At 39.4% G+C, this 17,597-nt stretch overlaps 1 protein-coding gene across 3 annotated transcripts in view; it reads left to right on the top strand.

The window, feature by feature from the left end:
* Nucleotides 1–14,443, top strand: part of PAFAH1B1 (platelet activating factor acetylhydrolase 1b regulatory subunit 1) — an 87,075-nt gene extending 72,632 nt beyond the window's left edge. For all 3 annotated transcript variants that reach the window (XM_021704461.2, XM_021704462.2, XM_021704463.2), the window contains exons 7-11: nt 1,539–1,641; nt 2,597–2,825; nt 5,643–5,744; nt 9,507–9,663; nt 10,519–14,443. In XM_021704461.2, the coding sequence (XP_021560136.1) occupies nt 1,539–1,641; nt 2,597–2,825; nt 5,643–5,744; nt 9,507–9,663; nt 10,519–10,592 (665 nt within the window). In that variant the 3' untranslated portion in view covers nt 10,593–14,443. The remainder of the gene's footprint in view (nt 1–1,538; nt 1,642–2,596; nt 2,826–5,642; nt 5,745–9,506; nt 9,664–10,518) is intronic.
* Nucleotides 14,444–17,597: the final 3,154 nt, after the last annotated feature.

The raw sequence follows: 17,597 nt of genomic DNA, 5'->3' as shown, positions 1-17,597 counted from the left end.
GTCTTGTAGAGACTATTCTCTGAGTCGGTTTGGCCTTGTGGAAAGAACATGGGCTTTGGAATCAGATATCTGGGTTCAAATTCCTACTTGTTTACTTGTGGCATTGGGAAATTTCAACCTCTTTTCATCTGCAAGATAGAGGTAATAATACCTGTCATAGGATTGTTGTGAGGATAAAATGAAATCGTATACATGAATCATCTTGTTTTAGTACGTGGCACATAGAAGATGCTAAGGATTTTTGTTGTTTCTTTGAACATGGTAAAATTTGAATGTTCGGATTTTACATAAGGAACACATGCTATGTTGGTAATAAAAGGGGTTTTTTATTTTATTTATTTATTTGACAGAGAGAGACACAGCAAGAGAGGGAACACAAGCAGGGGGAGTGGGAGAGAGAGAAGCAGGCTTCCTGCTGACCAGGGAGCCCGATGCAGGGCTCGATCCCAGGACCCTGGGATCATGACCTCAGCCGAAGGCAGATGCTTAACGACTGAGCCACCCAGGTGCCCCTGAAAGGGGTTTTTTAAATAGATAATCCAGTGATGTAAACTATGTGATTACATAGAAAGTATAATTTGAAGGGTGTTTTTCCCCCAAGTGGGAAACTTACCAGTTAAAGGAATTCTTCCATAAAAGAATTGAATCCTTTCGTAAAATCTGGTGTTTATGTTTCTTTGAGTAGCCTGTATCTTGTTGTTGTGACTTTAATGAAGAAGGGGAGTGGGAGATAAGGCTTCCAGTTATGGAATGAGTAAGTCAAGGGACTAAAAGGCACAGCATGAGGAATAGAGTTAACAGTATTGTACTAGCCTGTGGTGGCAGATGGCAGCTACACTTGGGGTGAACATAGCATAGTGTATAAACTTGTTGAATCACTATGTTGTACAACTGAAACTAATGTAACATGTGTCAACTATACTTAAATTTAAAAAACTTTTTAAGAAGTTCTTTCCAACCATTGTATATTCCTTAAATAATGATATTTATGAGGATTCTCTAGGGCATTTTCCACACAGAATAGCTAATTAGGAATGTGAATAATGCATATAGAATAATGCATTTTTACCCCCAAGGACATTTAATTTTCAACCATTATTTTAAATATGGAACCAAATCTCCATTTTTCTTCTTCTTTCTGTTTAGCTTTGTAAATCTTATTTCCAATCTATACTATATCTTAGGATATCAAACATGGAAATTTTTGTGTTTCTAGTGTTCATGTATAAACATTCAGCATGTTAATATATTCAAATGCTGATGATACTGATGCCTTGTGATGTTAAAACAGTTGTACAGGTTGAAATTTAATCATAAATTGAGCTAGCTACTTAATTCATTATGGATTGTTTTATTAAGTTGCTAATTCCTTAACTTAATGTGTGTAAATCCAAGTTTCTTACCAAATTTATATAAAACCCAGTGTATTTAAAGTTGCTGTGATATTTGAAATCCCATGTTGAAATCTCATGGTAAACTGAGGTTTAATTGCTCTTGGTGATATAGCACTTAATACGTTGCTGTGTTATGTGTTTTAGGCCATGACCACAATGTTTCTTCAGTAGCCATCATGCCCAATGGAGATCATATAGTGTCTGCCTCCAGGGATAAAACTATAAAAATGTGGGAAGTGCAAACTGGGTGAGTAGGTTTGATTGAAAAGGTGTCAGCTAATGAGATATTAAACAACCAAAATGTGTTCTGAACCAATTATTTTGACTTTAAACCAGAATGATCATGGTGCTGGTTGTGTTATATACTTTAAAACAAGATTTTAGTCTCTAAATGTTTCCCAAAAAGGAACAGGAAAATTATAAAAGAAACTTCCCTGTCCTTGAGAGCCAATTCCTATGCAATGGCTTATTTTGTTTTTTTAAGATTTTATTTATTTATTTGAGAGAGTGCAGAGTGAGAGAGCGCGCATGCGCAAGAGCGCGTGGCGGGGGGGGCAGGGGGAGAAGGAGATGCAGACTCCCCACTGAGCAGGGAGCCCTACAATGCAGGGCTCCATCCCAGGACGCTGGGATCATGACCTGAGCCAAAGGCAGACGCTTAACCGGCTGAGCCACCCAGGCACCCCCAATGGCTTATTTCTCTGTGGTCTTTTTTAGGTGATTTCTCTGTGGGTTGAAATAAAACGTAAATAACATTTGTGCAGGTGTTCCCTTATTAGGCTGAGTTTGGTTGTGCTTAGAATGACACATGATTGTTATCGTAAAACCTTAACCTACTACTAGTTTTACCCAGATTAGTAGAGTGTGCCTTTTTCCCAACAAGGCTATAAATATTTTTGTTAGGTTTATTGTGTGTGTTTAGTTTTGGAAGATTTTATTCTCTCTATATTTTACCTTCTAGAATGTGTTGATTGGTTAGCTCCTTAATGATACTGCCATCAGCACATTTTGATTGATGTTTGATTTTCCAGCCTGTCCCCATCTTTTATTAACCGTGAATGTACATTTATTCTGTTCACTTGCATGTGATTACTCTAACTTGGTGCCAACCTCTTCATTCCAGTGCATAGCTAGTTTTATATTGCTTCTGGGAAGTAGCCCAATTTGCCATTCATAATGTAAATTATTACTTATTTTGACAGCTACTGTGTGAAGACATTCACAGGACACAGAGAATGGGTACGTATGGTGCGGCCAAATCAGGACGGCACTCTGATAGCCAGCTGTTCCAATGATCAGACTGTGCGCGTATGGGTTGTAGCAACAAAGGAATGCAAGGCTGAGCTTCGAGAACATGAGCATGTGGTAGAATGTATTTCCTGGGCTCCAGAAAGTTCATATTCTTCCATCTCTGAAGCAACAGGATCTGAGGTATGTGATTTATATGTCATTTCATGATTTTATTGATGATATCAGAACCTTAGGTAACTTTTCTGATTCTCAGTTTCAGGGCAGTTTTAACACATTGACAAATCTGCATCCCAAAATTCTGAATCTTGAAACTTTTTACTCTTTTGAACTTGTGGAAGTATTTATATTTTTTAACCAGTGATTATTGTTGTCAGCTGACCTTTGACTTGTGGTGGGGATGGTAGGTTCTCCTGAAGAGTAAAAGTGGTCATTAAATTTATCAGAAATGTCATTGTTAGTATACCTATGCAAAGTAAAACTTAATGGGAGAAGTTAAAGTTATCTTTTAGAAGAATTGCCTTTAATGAATGTAATTATTTTATTTATAAATTTATGGTGGAATACAATTCAGTCCTTAAATATTTATTTTAAAGAATATTTCATATGGAGTCCTCTTGATACTCTTGATCACTAGAAGCACTGAGTCTGGAGTTTTATTTATTTGGTTGTTTGTTTTAAGTTTTTATTTTAATCACCTGGTGCTCATCACAGGTGCACTCCTTAATGCCCATCACCTATTTCACCCATCCTCCCACCCTCCTCCCCTCTGGTCACCATCAGTTTGTTCTCTGTGGTTAAGAGTCTGTTGGTTTGTCTCTTTCTCATTTTTTCCCCCTTTGCTCGTTTGTTTTGTTTCTTAAATTCCACATGGGAGTGAAATCATATGGTATTTGTCTTTCTCTGACTTACTTCATTATAGTGTTCTGACTTATATTCTGATTATTTCATTATACTCTCTAGCTCCATCCATGTCATTGCAAATGGCAAGATTTCATTCTTTTTTTTCCCCCATTTTTTAGGGATGAATAATCCTCTATTGTGTGTGTGTGTGTGTATCACATCTTTAGCCGTTCATCAGTTGATGGGACACTTCGGTTGCTTCCATGTCTTGGCTATTGTAAATAATGTTGCTATAAATATAAGGGTGCATGCATCCTTTTGAATTAGTGGGTTTTTTAAATTCTTTGGGTAAATACCCAGTAGTACAATTACTGGATCATAGGGTTTTATTTGTTTGTTTGTTTTGAGATTTTATTTATTTATTTGACAGAGAGAGATACAGCGAGAGAGGGAACACAAGCAGGGGGGGAGTGGGAGGGGGAGAAGCAGGCTATTTGGGGTCTTTTGTGGTTCCATACCAATTTTAGGATTGTTTGTTCTAGTTCTGTGAAAAATGCTGTTGGGTATTTTGATAGGGATTGCATTAAATGTGTAGATTGCCTTGGGTAGTATAAACATTTTACCAATATTTGTTCTTCCAGTCTATGAGCATGGAACGTCTTTCCATTTTTTGTGTTGTCTTCAGTTTCTTCCATCAGTGTTTTATAGTTTTCAGAGTACAGATCTTCCACTTCTTTGATTAGGTTTATTCTTAGGTATCTTATTATTTTTGGTGCCTTTATAAATGGGATTGTTTTCTTAATTTCTCTTTCTTGCTTCATTATTGAATGGAACAGATTTCTGTACATTGATTTTGTACAGAAATACAGATTTTGTACATTTGCGACTTTACTGATTTGCTTATCAGTTCTAGCAATTTTTTGGTGGAGTCTTTTGGGTTTTCTAGTCTGGAGTTTTATTATATTTCTTCATGGTTCTTAATTTGCACTTTTCATGATTTCAGTCTTTATGATTAATAACTTAAAAACAAGTTACAGAATATTATTTCTTTGAATAAATTGCATGAGCCAAAATTGACCACATGTCTTTTATATAGATAGTCCTATTGGGGATTTTTGCTTTTGTTAGTTAACATACAGTGCAATAGTGGTTTCTAGAGTATAAATCAGTGATTCATCACTTACATACAACACCCAGTGCTCCTCACAAGTGCCCTCCTTAATACCCATCACCCATCTAGCCCATCCCCCACCCACCTCCCTTCATCAGTCCTGTTTGTTCTCTGTCACATCAATCCTGTTTGTTCTCTATCACTGAGTCACTTATGGCTTGTTTCCCTCTATTGTGGATATTTTTAAATTACATTTTAATAAATGAAGGAGGAGAATCTTCCCCCAAAACCCCCCCCCCCCCCCCCCCCTTCCCCCCCCCCCCCCCAAAAAACAACTGTTTTTCCAAAATGAGGTTTCTATAGTAACTTCTGTAGATTTTGGCTAACTGGTTGCCTTTTCAAATTCTTTTTACTGCCCTCTGGTGGTGGTTACTTACCATGTCATAAATTTGATTCTGTCTGGATTTTATATAGACCTAATTACATAGTTTTAAATTTTTCTTGATTACAGAAGTCTTGAACAGTAAATTTATCATCCCATTAGTATTATAGAAACTGAATCTTAATCTTAGTAGAGATACTCTGTTTTTATGTTATCTGGGTCCTTCCTCTGTAACAGCCTGCATATGTCAAAAGACCTATGTATTTCAATAGAGAAAAATCTGAAGAATAAGTCCTAGAGATCTAATTGTACAGCATTGTGACTACAGTTAACAGTACTGTGTCATATACTTGAAATTTGCTAAGAGGGTAGATCTTAAGTATTCTTACCAGCTTAAAAAAAAAAATGTATTCTCACTACCTAAAGGGGGGGGGTGGGAATGTTAATACCAGGTGATGGCTATATTAATTAACCTGATTATGATGATCATTTTACAATATATATGTATCTCAGAACATCAGATTGTGTAATAAACATGTACAATATTTGTCCCCCCAAATTGCATTTTTATAAAAATTGGAAATACAGATCATTGCTAGAAGTCATTTAAAGTCCTCACCTAACTTCTTACATGGGAAACTTAATATTTGTATGTTTTTTATAGACTAAAAAAAGTGGCAAGCCTGGGCCATTCTTACTGTCTGGATCCAGAGACAAGACTATTAAGATGTGGGACGTCAGTACTGGCATGTGCCTTATGACCCTAGTAAGTTTGCATAATCTTACTGCTTCTTTTGTGTCTTAACTAGGTTTATACCTTTTTGGGTTAGATGCCTTGTGGTATCTTATTAAATAATCTGAATTATTGCAGGCTTTAAAAGAACTTCTTGTAAAGACATTTTTTCTTAAACTTTTGTAATTCCATTGTTACAGTGATAGGAAAATTATTGCTGTAGAATGTCATGTTTATATAAAGGATCTACAAAGCCAGTTAATGCCAGGAGGGAGATCCTAGCTTACTGTATCTTTAAAAATTATATATCTCCTATGCGAGATAAACAGTATTATTATAGACTCATTTTTTTTTAAGAGAGAGAAAGCGCGCACAAGTTGGGGGAGGGAGAAGTAGACTCCCTGCTGAGCAGGAAGCCTGGCATAGGGCTCGATCCCTGGACCCCAAGATCATGATCTGAGCTGAAGGCAGGCACTTAACCATCTGAGCCACCCAGGCGCCCCTAGTCTCATTCATTTTTTAAACTGTTTCTGTATTTCACTGTATTTAATTTTAATATGAATCCTTTTAAGTATTATCTATTTGTTCACATGGTCCACTTTATTTGGTTTATTTTACCATTCTGATGTTAATGTTGTTACCTAGCTTTATGACTTAGAAATGTTATTTCAGGGGTACCTGGGTGGCTCAGTTATTAAGCATCTGCCTTCAGCTCAGGTCATGATCCTAGGACAAGTGCCACAGCGGGTTCCCTGCTCAGTGGGGAATCTGCTTCTCCCTCTCACTCTACCCCTTCACCCTGCTCATGCTCTCTCTCTCACAAATAAATAAAATCTTTAAAATATATATGTATATAAATGATAGTACAGCATTGTGGACATTCTTATTTGCCTAAGGAAGTTCTGAGGGAATCTGTGGGCATTAATTCAGTAGCAGTTTTTTTGTAATTTGGCATCCATGTTTGTTTTAGAGATTTCTTTAGGTACTAACCATACCTTGAAGTGATTGTCTCTCTGTAGGATATGGTAGACACTTTGGAAGTATCATCAAGAATTGGCACTTCGGTGGCTTAGTTGGTTAATAAGTGTCTGACTCTTGATTTCAACCTAGGTCTTGACCTCAGAGTCGTGAGTTCAAGCCCCACATTGGGCTCCATGCTAGGCATGGAGCCTACTTTAAAAAAACAAAAAGAAATTGGTTAGAAAATTAAACTTTTCTCTAGTAGTATTCTGAGCTCAGATATGCTATATAGCTATTTAAAAAGATGATCTACACTTAAAATCATAAAGTGTGTATGGGGCACCTGGCTGGCTTAGTCAGTGGTGTGTGGAGGCTCTTGATCTCAGGGTTGTGAGTTTGGGCCCCATGTTGGGTATAGAGAGTCCTCAAAAATAAAATCTTTTAGAGCGCCTGGGTGGCTCAGTTGGTTAAGCAACTGCCTTCGGCTCATGATCCCGGAGTCCTGGGATCGAGCCCCGCATTGGGCTCCCAGCTCAGCAGGGTGCCTGCTTCTCCCTCTTACCCTCTCCCCTCTCATGCTGTTTCTCTCTCGCTCGCTCTCCAATAAATAAATAAAACCTTAAAGACAAAAAAGAAAAAGAAAAAAAATATATTTTAAAAAAGAAAAAAAAGCATGTGCTCTGCTCTCCTGTAATAACACAGGTCACCTTAATTTCCCCGGAGGTTTCTGGCTCCTATTTTTTCAGCTGAAGGAGGGTACTTTTTACTGCTTTATTTTGGTGTAGTCACGGAAATGTGATTTAACTTTTGTTGAAGCTTCTACGTCTAGTGATTGGTGACTTTTATAGGTCACTATAATAGAACAGTTTTTTTTTTTTAATTCTTAAGGTATTATTTGAGAGAGAGCGCACACACAAGCCAGGGGTGGGAGGACAGAAGGGAGAAGGAGAAGCAGACCCCCCACTGAGCAGGGAGCCCGACGCGGGGCTCGATCCCGGGACCCTGGGATCATGACCCGAGCCAAAGGCAGAAGCCCAACCGACTGAGCCACCCAGGCGCCCCTAGAACAAAGTATTTTAAATAAGGGTCAAGGGGCGCCTGGGTGGCTCAGATGGTTAAGCGTCTGCCTTCGGCTCAGGTCATGATCCTGGAGTCCCGGGATCGAGTCCCGCATCGGGCTCCCTGCTCGGCGGGGAGTCTGCTTCTCCCTCTGACTCTCCCCTCTCATGCTGTTTCTCTCTCGCTCGCTCTCTAAAAAATAAATAAAATCTTTTAAAAAAAAAAAAAAATAAATAAATAAATAAATAAGGGTCAAGGCAAAGGATATGTCACCTTGGTCATCTTTTTTTTTTTTTTAATTAACTCCCTTTTTTTAGTTCTTTTACAAAAAATATGGTTATTTACACTGTAGAAAAATTAGAAGTATACAGAAAAGCTAAAAGAAGAAAATAAAAATCACCCTCATAAAACTCATAATAATACCTACCAAGTATATTTTCTAGTCTAGGGCTGCCCAGTAGAACTTTCTGTGATGATGTTCTATATCTATACTATCCAGTGTTGTGGCTACTGAGACTGAAGGACTGAATTGCTGATAGTATTAATGTTTGTTAGTTTTTTTTTTTTTTTAAGATTTTTGTTTATTTATTTGACAGAGAAAGAGAGAGCACAAGTAGGCAGAGCTGTAGGCAGAGGGAGAAGCAGGCTCCCCATTGAGCAGGGAGCCCAGTGTGGGGCTCGATCCCAGGACCCTGGGATCATGACCTGAGCCGAAGGCAGACGCTTAACCGCCTGAGCCACGCAGGCGCCCCAATGTTAGTTAGTTTATATTTAAAAAGCTACATGTGAAGGGCACCTAGGTGGCTCAGGCGGTTAAGCGTCTGCCTTCGGCTCGGGTCGTGATCCCACGGTCCTGGGATCGAGCCCTGCATCAGGCTCCCTGCTCAGTGGGGAGTCTGATTCTCCCTCTGCCCCTCACTCTGCTCTCATGCTCCCTCTCTCAAATAAATAAATTCTTAAAAAAAAAAAAAAAATCTACATGTGACTAAATGGCTACCCTGTTGGACTGTGCAGTTCTCAGCCATTTTCATTAATTTCTATGTAGATGAATATGATGGGGATTTTTATATATAAATGATAATCATATTGTACATATTGCTTTGTAGCAGACCTTTAATTTAGGAGGTATGTGACACTGCTCATGTTGTTAGATATTTTATTACTGATTACATACAGTGCTTTGATGAACATCTTTGTTAAATAAATCTCTGGGCCTTTCTTAATTTTATTTCTTAGGGTAAATAGCAAGAACTGGAACTGCTGGGTTAGGGGATGTAGATAGATGAATGTATGGATGGATATGCAGTAAATACCTGTGTATCCTTCACCTAGAATCACCAGTTGCCAACATTTTCCTGTGTGTGTGTGTGTGTGTATACATTTTGCTGAACAATTTGAGAGTTAGTTGTAGATACCATGACAATTGTATCTCCTAAAAATAAAGGTATTCTGTATAACCACAATAAAACGATAATACTCAAGAAACTTATTGGGGTGCCTGGCTGGCTCAGTTGGTAGAGCATGTGCCTCTTGATCTCAGGGTCATGAGTTCAAGCCCCACATTGGGTGTAGAGATTACTTTAAGAAAATGATTTAAAAAAAAAGAAAAGAAATTTGACATTAATACTACATACTCAAAATTTCTCCAGTTATCCCAGTGGCTCTTTTTTGACATTGACATTTTTTATTGCACTTTGAGTAATGACTTACTATTTTTCTAGGTGCTGTTTATGTACTTTATCCCTTTATTAAGTCAGATACCTTTTTGTTTTTAAGGTGGGTCATGATAACTGGGTACGTGGAGTTCTGTTCCATTCTGGGGGGAAGTTTATTTTGAGTTGTGCTGATGACAAGACCCTACGTGTGTGGGATTACAAGAACAAGCGATGCATGAAGACTCTCAATGCGCATGAACACTTTGTTACCTCCTTGGGTATGTATGAGTAATGAGCTTTCTAAGCAATTAGGTTTTGGAGTGCCAGGCATAAACAGTTTTATGTAATCGTGTGGAATTTTCCAGGTAAGAAATGACTGTGTGCTTTCAGGACAGACTAGAGAAGACAGTTTAAAAACTGTGGATTCCTATCATTTGTTTTAAATTCTCCTTTCCTTAACTCTCTCTCCATCATCAGCCTTATAATAAAAAAATTACTTTCTCCATGCACAACATTGGTTTTGGAAACTAGGATTGTGAAGAGGATGCTTACTAACCACTCTGATGGGTAATTTTCCTCCCCTACTAGTTTGTAAGTTTCTCAAAGTAAATTTTACTCAGCCTTTTTCTCCTCTGGCAGGTATATACTACCATGTACTGGGAACTCACAGAATCGTATTTAAGTTTAATAAATATCCTCAGTATTATCTGGACCTGAATCTAGAATTAAAATAGTGAATACAGTAAAATATAATACACCTAGGGTTTGATGGATCTAATGATAAAAATAAAACTAATGCCCATCTCAAAGGATTACAAAAATTAAATATGAATATAAAGCATTAGTACTAAGCCAGAAACATAGTAAGTTAAGTAAGTAGATACATTGAGCCTACCCTTGTTAGATTTGAGTGTTTATTCAGATTTAGTTGGGATGGGTGTTGATGGGGGAGGGATTTTTATTGAAATGTTAACATAGGACTTAATTATTACATCTCAGCTTCCCTAAACCAGGGATGGGTGTGCGGGTGTATATAGAAAAAAATGAGTATCCCTGGCACTTGGACTTGCTTATTTTGTGGCTTGTTAAAAATTTTATCTGGATTTAAAATGAGCCTTTTCTTTTTCTTTCAGATTTCCATAAGACGGCACCATATGTGGTTACTGGCAGTGTAGATCAAACAGTAAAGGTGTGGGAGTGCCGTTGATTGAGTCTCATTTGGCCCCTCCTCCCATTTTTCCTCTGGATGCACTCTGATGATACCATGGTTACCCCATTGAGCTCTGTTTAAATAAATATTGTCCTTTCATGTAAATTATTCTGGATGTAGATTGAGCTTATTAAATGTTACACACAAAGTATTCATGCATGGTGAATCCAAATTGTATACTGTAAATTTACATACGTTGTCTAGAAGTACATAGGGTTTAAAAACCTGGGCTGGCATTGGTCACACCAGGCCTAAGAAGGCAGAAGTTGAATAAATTGAACTTAGGGCACTAAACTGAATAGTTGACAGTGTCATTTTCTGTTGGATTATTAATTCCTGTTTTTCTTTCTGCTATCTGTTGGTGCCTGACTTGATGGCCTCATTTGGGGAAAAGTGGTGATTATTAGGGCTTTTTCTGAAATGTGTATCTATGTAACATCACTTAAGTGTGCTTAATAAATCTTCTTTAAGGATGTTAGATGATAAGGCTACAATTCAAAATCTTCTGAACCATCTATGTAATTAATGGGGATTACACATTGGAATTTTTGTCATGACACATTTGCCAAATCAATAGGATACATTTGTTTTGGCAGCCTATCAAGCAGAGGCTAGTGGTATATTTATGTAAGAAAATGACTGTAAATCTCAAATAAGAAAAATCTCAGCAGCTAATAGCAAATCATTTATTTCATTTGGGTTTTAATGCTTTGTAAACAGGTTAACAAAACACTGTAATACTCTAAGCTTCTATTTTTCACACTAGACACACTTCTAGTTGTATTCTCCATACTATTAGACTGTATAGTGATGTGACTTCCAAGTAGAATTTAATCTTCCCATTGAGTGTGTCATGGTACAAATCACTATTTGTTTTGATGTTTTTTAGGGATGTGCAATGTGCATTACATGATGACAGATATTGAAAAGGTTATGTTTGCCCATTTTAAAGAAGTGGGAGAAATACAGCAGTTTGTTTTTCAACATGAATCTGATACCGATTTGAACTGTATTTAACTTACACGTTAAAAAAAAAAAAAGACAGGGTTTAATGGAGCATGCATAAAAATGTACTGTGTTTTCACCTTTTGTTTATATATAAATGTTTATATGGGCCTATCTATAAGTGGATAAGTCTGTATATGTATATCACACACATAAAACCTCCATGTCTTTGGGTCCTGGGTTTTTGAAGAAGTGCTAAAACATACAAGTAGAATAAATTTTGCTGTGGAATACCATGCTTTAGAACAAGCCCTTTTTGATCCTAATGCTTCTGAAAACTAGGTCTGACTCTGTGGGAATTTTTCCCAGTTAAAAGGAAAATCACACACACACCCTCCCCCATCGTTTGGCTGTTCAGCATTTTACACAGCCTGATGTATATTGTGATCCAAAGTTACTACAAGTAGGTTTAAGAGAATTTTTATCTATGACTTTGGAAACAATATTTCATTGCAGATTATTAAATAAATAATTCTATTGCTTAGCTAACCAACAGCTTTTTTTTTAAGGTCATTTGAAAAGTTAACAAAGAAATAACAAAGACAGTTTAACAAACAAACTTACACTGAATTGCATTTTATTCATTTGCATAATATGTGATTTTTTTTAATGTCCCTTTTAGTATTTAATGGAAATTTGGTTCCTGAAAAAGACAAAGGGTTAGAGTTAGTGTCCTCTAGATACACGGAGACTAGGCCTTACGTTTACTAGAAGCAGCTTTATGTCTAACTTGTGTCTTTTTGTTTGTTTGCTTTGTTTTTAATAATTCCTGAGCGACGTCTCTGGAAGGAAAAGTGTTTTGAGAACTAATGGCTATTTTTGAAGACAAAAATTACAACTTAAGCTAATTCCTTAAATATAGTAGAATAACTTTCAGGACAATATTGCCTCACAACCCTGCTCACACTCAGAAGTCTTATTTTGTTTCCCTTTAGCTGTTCTGACTGGAGTTTTCTACAAAAGCTATGGAAGATACCTTTGTTCTCGTTTGCTGCTATTTCCTGTCCTATTTTAAGAAATATAAATACATAGAAATGGTGCATCTTAACATTTGTTTGTACATGTATAAATGTCTTGTATTTTAATTCATTTTTAGCATGTAGCAACACGAATTGTTTAAGGGTAAGCCACAGCATCTAGAAATCACTCATAGATACGAACCGTAAAGGAAAAAATGGTACCGATGTAGGAGGAAACAAAGCTAACAAAGCTGCTGTCCGCTGGGTTTTCCCCCCCTGCAGGATACAGTGACTTCGTTGACAAAGGAGGAGAAACAATATTACTCTGTAAACAAAGTTATCCTTACTTGGGAGACTGCCACAGCCTGCTGCTTGGATGAGCTACCAGACATCCTCCATTTAAGAAGCAGCAAACACTGAATCTCAGGGATGGTCCTCAACTGGATCCAAATGTAACGAGCCCTGTTTGAATAATGAAGGGGGTGGGGGAGAGCGATCCATCCACAATCCGGAGTCGGAGGTGCGTGGTTTCCCGCACTGTTGTTTGACACTGCCCTGTTGATGCCCTTTCTTCCTGTTGCCTCCGTTTTCTCTGTCTGCTGTCTGACCCTGTGCCTTGCCTGGGATAAGTACAATGATGAGGTTACTGGTTTGGATTGTAAGTGGAGGAATTTATGAATTGGTTTAGAGGTTCACTGCTGCTTTGTCACTTTCTCAATCAAATTGGCCACTTATTTAAGAAATAAAAAGCTGGTAGAATTGCATCCTCAGATGATTATTTGACTTTGTGTGTGTGAAAACAGACATTCCAGTGCCACCCTTAATAATGTGCCCAAGGAGTCCTAGCTGCACTCTTGAACGTGCAAGCCACGGAAACTGTGGTGTAGACATTGCTTGGAGAATAGTTGCTTTTTGACATGGCATCTTGCACTTTAGGAGACTAAGACCGTCCTGTTTTGTCTATGTGTGGTGTGACCAATGGTGTGCCCAGAGCACTGCTCTAAAAATCACTAGTGTTAGCAAGTCGTCCAGGCTGTGGAGCGCTCGCTGTAGTCTTTGGAAGCTTTGGCTCTAGATCACCAAGCCCAGTCTCCTTACTGTCAGTGCCCTGCTCTCCTGTTTGCCTCTTCCTGTTTCTGTGTGAACTTCCAGGTAAAATCACTCATTAAATAGTTTTCTTTTAAATTTATTTAAAGAAAAACTATTTAAAAGTAAAGGATATTTTGTTTTGTTGACAGTGGTGGCTTGATAATCCTTAAGCAACTGAAATTAAAATTGTTGAAGGAAAAGGCACTTAAAATGGTTACTCTTTCTGTCCAGCTGTATATAAGTCCAATGTGTTAATTAATCTAGATGATGCAAAGAAGAATCTCCTGGTAGAGAAGCGACATGTACAAAATCGATGAAAAAGGTTTTGGGTTTTTGTTTTTTGTTTTGTTTTTCATAGGGTGGGGGGAGGGCAAGCTGGATTTACAAGTCACAACTGGACTGAACTGGCCTTTTTATCTTTCCACTATATCATGTAAGTAGCTGCTTTCTTGTCCTGCCTATTCTTCAGGCATCCGTAAAGCTCACTCTGAAGATGATAGAAACAAACACAAAATCTTCGGGTTAGATGTTGATCCTGACACTGACATGAAGGCAAGCATTGATTTCATATGAATGTTGCAGAGGTGGTGGTGATTGGAGAAAACAGTAAGAGTTAACAAGTTATTGACACAATTAAAAAAAAAATCAGTAAAGGAATGTATATAATATTGCTCTTGTGTTTTACAGTAAGAATTGTTGCTCTCAGACTGTGTAAAACAAAATTTATTCATGTTTTCTGCATATTAAAAAATCCTATTGTACCAATTGGTAAACTATTAAATGCCTATAAAACTAGATGTGATTTTGTGTGTGTGTGTGTGTGTGTGTGTGTGTGTCCTTGTGCAGAGATTTAAAACCGAGTCCTAATAGGAGATGGGACTGTGTTCAAACCAGCCATAGAGTAAGCTGCAGATTGGTGGCAGGGCCTTGATGGAGGGCTTTTCTCGAGGGCCGTGCTGGCACTGCCTTCGCTGTCTGCTTCCTTCGCCTTATTAGGAGGTCAGGCTCCAGGAGTGATGGCTGCAGGGGCCATTGGCGATGGTGGTAGGTGGGCTTGCACCACTCCCGCCTCCAGCAGCCTTTTCCAGCAGTGACTCATCGGCCCAAGCACTGGAGAGCTGAGGCCAGGAATGACCTATTGTAAACACTACCCCCCCCACACACACCCCAACAAAGACTTGGCCCTCTTGTGGTCGTCAGGGTCCAGACAGAAGGATCGTGCTCCCCTTTTGTTCTATTAATGAATGAGCCTCTTGTTCTGTGCAGTGGTCTTGGATTCTTGAAGATTCTTAATACTGTTTTAAATTTTGGTCGAAAAGTACCAAAATCGCCTTCACTATTGGCCCAGAAGCCCCATGGCTTTCCCTCTGCTTTACACGTGTTGGCTATGTCCTGCCTCCCATGCCTACTACTGCCCAGCTGGGGCCTGTGGTGTCCAGGGCAGCCAGGAAGTCTCCAGCCTTTCTGATGTATAAAGGACAAGTTGGATGATGCGGTGTCTCTTTACTTACAGCCCAGTTGTTTTCCTGCCTCCCCATCCCAAAATGGGAATCCTCAAGAGCACCAAAGTAATTTACTTGAAATTCGAGTCTTCTGAGTTTTGCAGCTTTTCCATTTCCCTGCAGGGCTTCTCTTTTCCCCTAGCTTGAGATGCCGATGATGAGCCTGACCACTTTCCCTGGGGTAGAGAGTTCCAGCTTTGGTATATCGCCATCCTGAAATGCAGTTACTCAAAACTCACCCACTGGTATATCACTTCAAGCTTCTTTCCAACGCTCATTGGGTATGTCCCTGACATAGGATGAGGGATGGGAAAGTGGAAGAATTGGTGGGGAAATGGTACAGCATCCTAAATGTGGCAGCTCTGTCCCTGTTTGGGCTTTGGTGAAACTTGACTTGCATGCAGACAATTTTTGGATGCTGAGAGACCTACCAGAATTCTCTGATTCTCACGATGTTCCCCAGCAGGCCAGCGGCAGCAGCACTTGGGAACTCATTAGAAATGCAAGCTCTTGAGCTCCAGCTCAGACCTACTGTATCTGAAACCTCTATATGAAAAACCAATTTTAACAAGCCATCCAGATGATCCTGATGTAGGCTCAAGCTTGAAAACCACTGATTCTGATTAATTAACTAGCTTCTCATTGATTAGAATCAGTGGTTGATCTCGGGGTTGTGAGTTCGAGCCCCACGTTGGGTGTAGCTTTTTTTTTTTTTAATTTTATTATGTTAGTCACCATACAATATATCATTAGTTTTGATGTAGTGTTCCACGATCCATTGTTTTCGTATAACACCTAGTGCTCCATGCAATACGTACCCTTCCTTAATATCCATCACCGGGCTAACCAATCCCCCCCACCCCCCTCCCCTCTAAAACCCTTTTGTTGCTCAGAGTCCATAGTCTCTCATGGTTCATCAATAAAATTCTTTAAAATAAAAGTGGAGGTGGGGGGATTAGGGAAGGGAAAATACCTAACACTTTGAATGCTTGTTAAGTGCCAACATCCTTATTCTCACATACACTCCCTGCTGGTGGGCATTAGTACATTTTGATGGACAAGAACACAGGCTCACCTTAAGTCTTATGCCAAGGGTATGAAGCCTAGCTAAGACGGTGAGCCGGGACTCAAACCCAAATGCACATGCTCTTTCCCTTATCTGGTTCTGCCTATGTTAAGCATCTTGTTAGCTGTCTAAAGTGTAAGGAGGACCTTCTGACCTCTTCCAGTTTTTTAACCTTTAGCAAAGCAGGAATGACCCTCCTCCCATCCCTGAGGCCATCACACCACACCACACCACACTGCAAACTCCCTGGGAGATGACCACGGGGAACAGGGCGGAGTCTGGGAATGGGTCAGCAAGGATTATGTTGCCTACACTTGGAACTCCTAAATCATTCTGAAATGACCTTGTTCTCAGGATAATTGGGTCCTGCATGGTCTGCATCTCAGTGTTTGACTTTTTTTTAATCAATGGATTTGCCTGTCGAATGGGAGTATCTAAGTCTGCATTTGAGCAGGGCCACCTGTCCTCCATAGGCGTCCTGATACGCATGCCTTGTCAGATTTGATTTTAAGATTTTATGTATTTGGGGGCGCCTGGGTGGCTCAGTCGGTTAGGCGTCTGCCTTCGGCTGAGGTCATGATCCCAGAACCCTGGGATCATGACCTGAGCTGAAGGCACATTCAGTTCAACCGACTGAGCCACCAGGGCGCCCCTGGATTGGATAGCTTGGATTCTGGCAGTAGGAATGTGGACCACAGCAGGCTACCTGGTTCTCTGCCTCAGGGTACACAGGGTCCTCAGTGTGGTCCAACAGTCCTCTCAATACCCACTTCACGCGACCCCTGGGTGGCTCAGTTGTTAAAGCATCTGCCTTTGGCTCAGGTCATAATCCCGGGGTCTTGAGATCGAACCCCGTGTTGGGCTCCCTGCCCAGCGGGAAGTCTGCTCCTCCCTCTCCCTCTGCTGCTCCCCCTGCCTGTGCGCTTTCTTCTCTGTCAAATAAATAAATAAAATCTTTAAAAAAATACCCATTTCACAATGGCAGTTTGAAGGGCAGGAGTGGAGACAGATGATACAGTCCCCCCCCCCACCCCACCCTGGGATGATACAATCTTAAAAGCTTAATTTGGTTATACTAGCTTTTCAAAAAGATACTTAAGTATAAAAGTGACATGCATGTTAAATCCATCGGGCTCCCTGCTCAGTGGGAAGCCTGCTTCTCCCTCCCGTTTGTGCTGACAAATGAGTAAATAATCTTTAAAAAAGAAGAAAAAAAACTTCAAGGTCAAGAACATCTTCTTTCCAGTCGGCTCAAGAAAGTAACCAATACTCGGGCTGGAGTATCTTTTTCTTTTCAGAGAATTTGTTGACACACACAAAAAACCCCTCCAAGACTCGAGATGGTATTGCCGTGGGCACGCTGCTGAGGCCCACCTGGCTC

Source organism: Neomonachus schauinslandi, chromosome 15 (assembly GCF_002201575.2).
Source record: "Neomonachus schauinslandi chromosome 15, ASM220157v2, whole genome shotgun sequence".
NCBI lineage: Eukaryota > Metazoa > Chordata > Mammalia > Carnivora > Phocidae > Neomonachus > Neomonachus schauinslandi.
The sequence above is the reverse complement of the archived record's forward strand: the minus strand, read 5'-3'. Positions and strand labels throughout refer to the sequence as shown.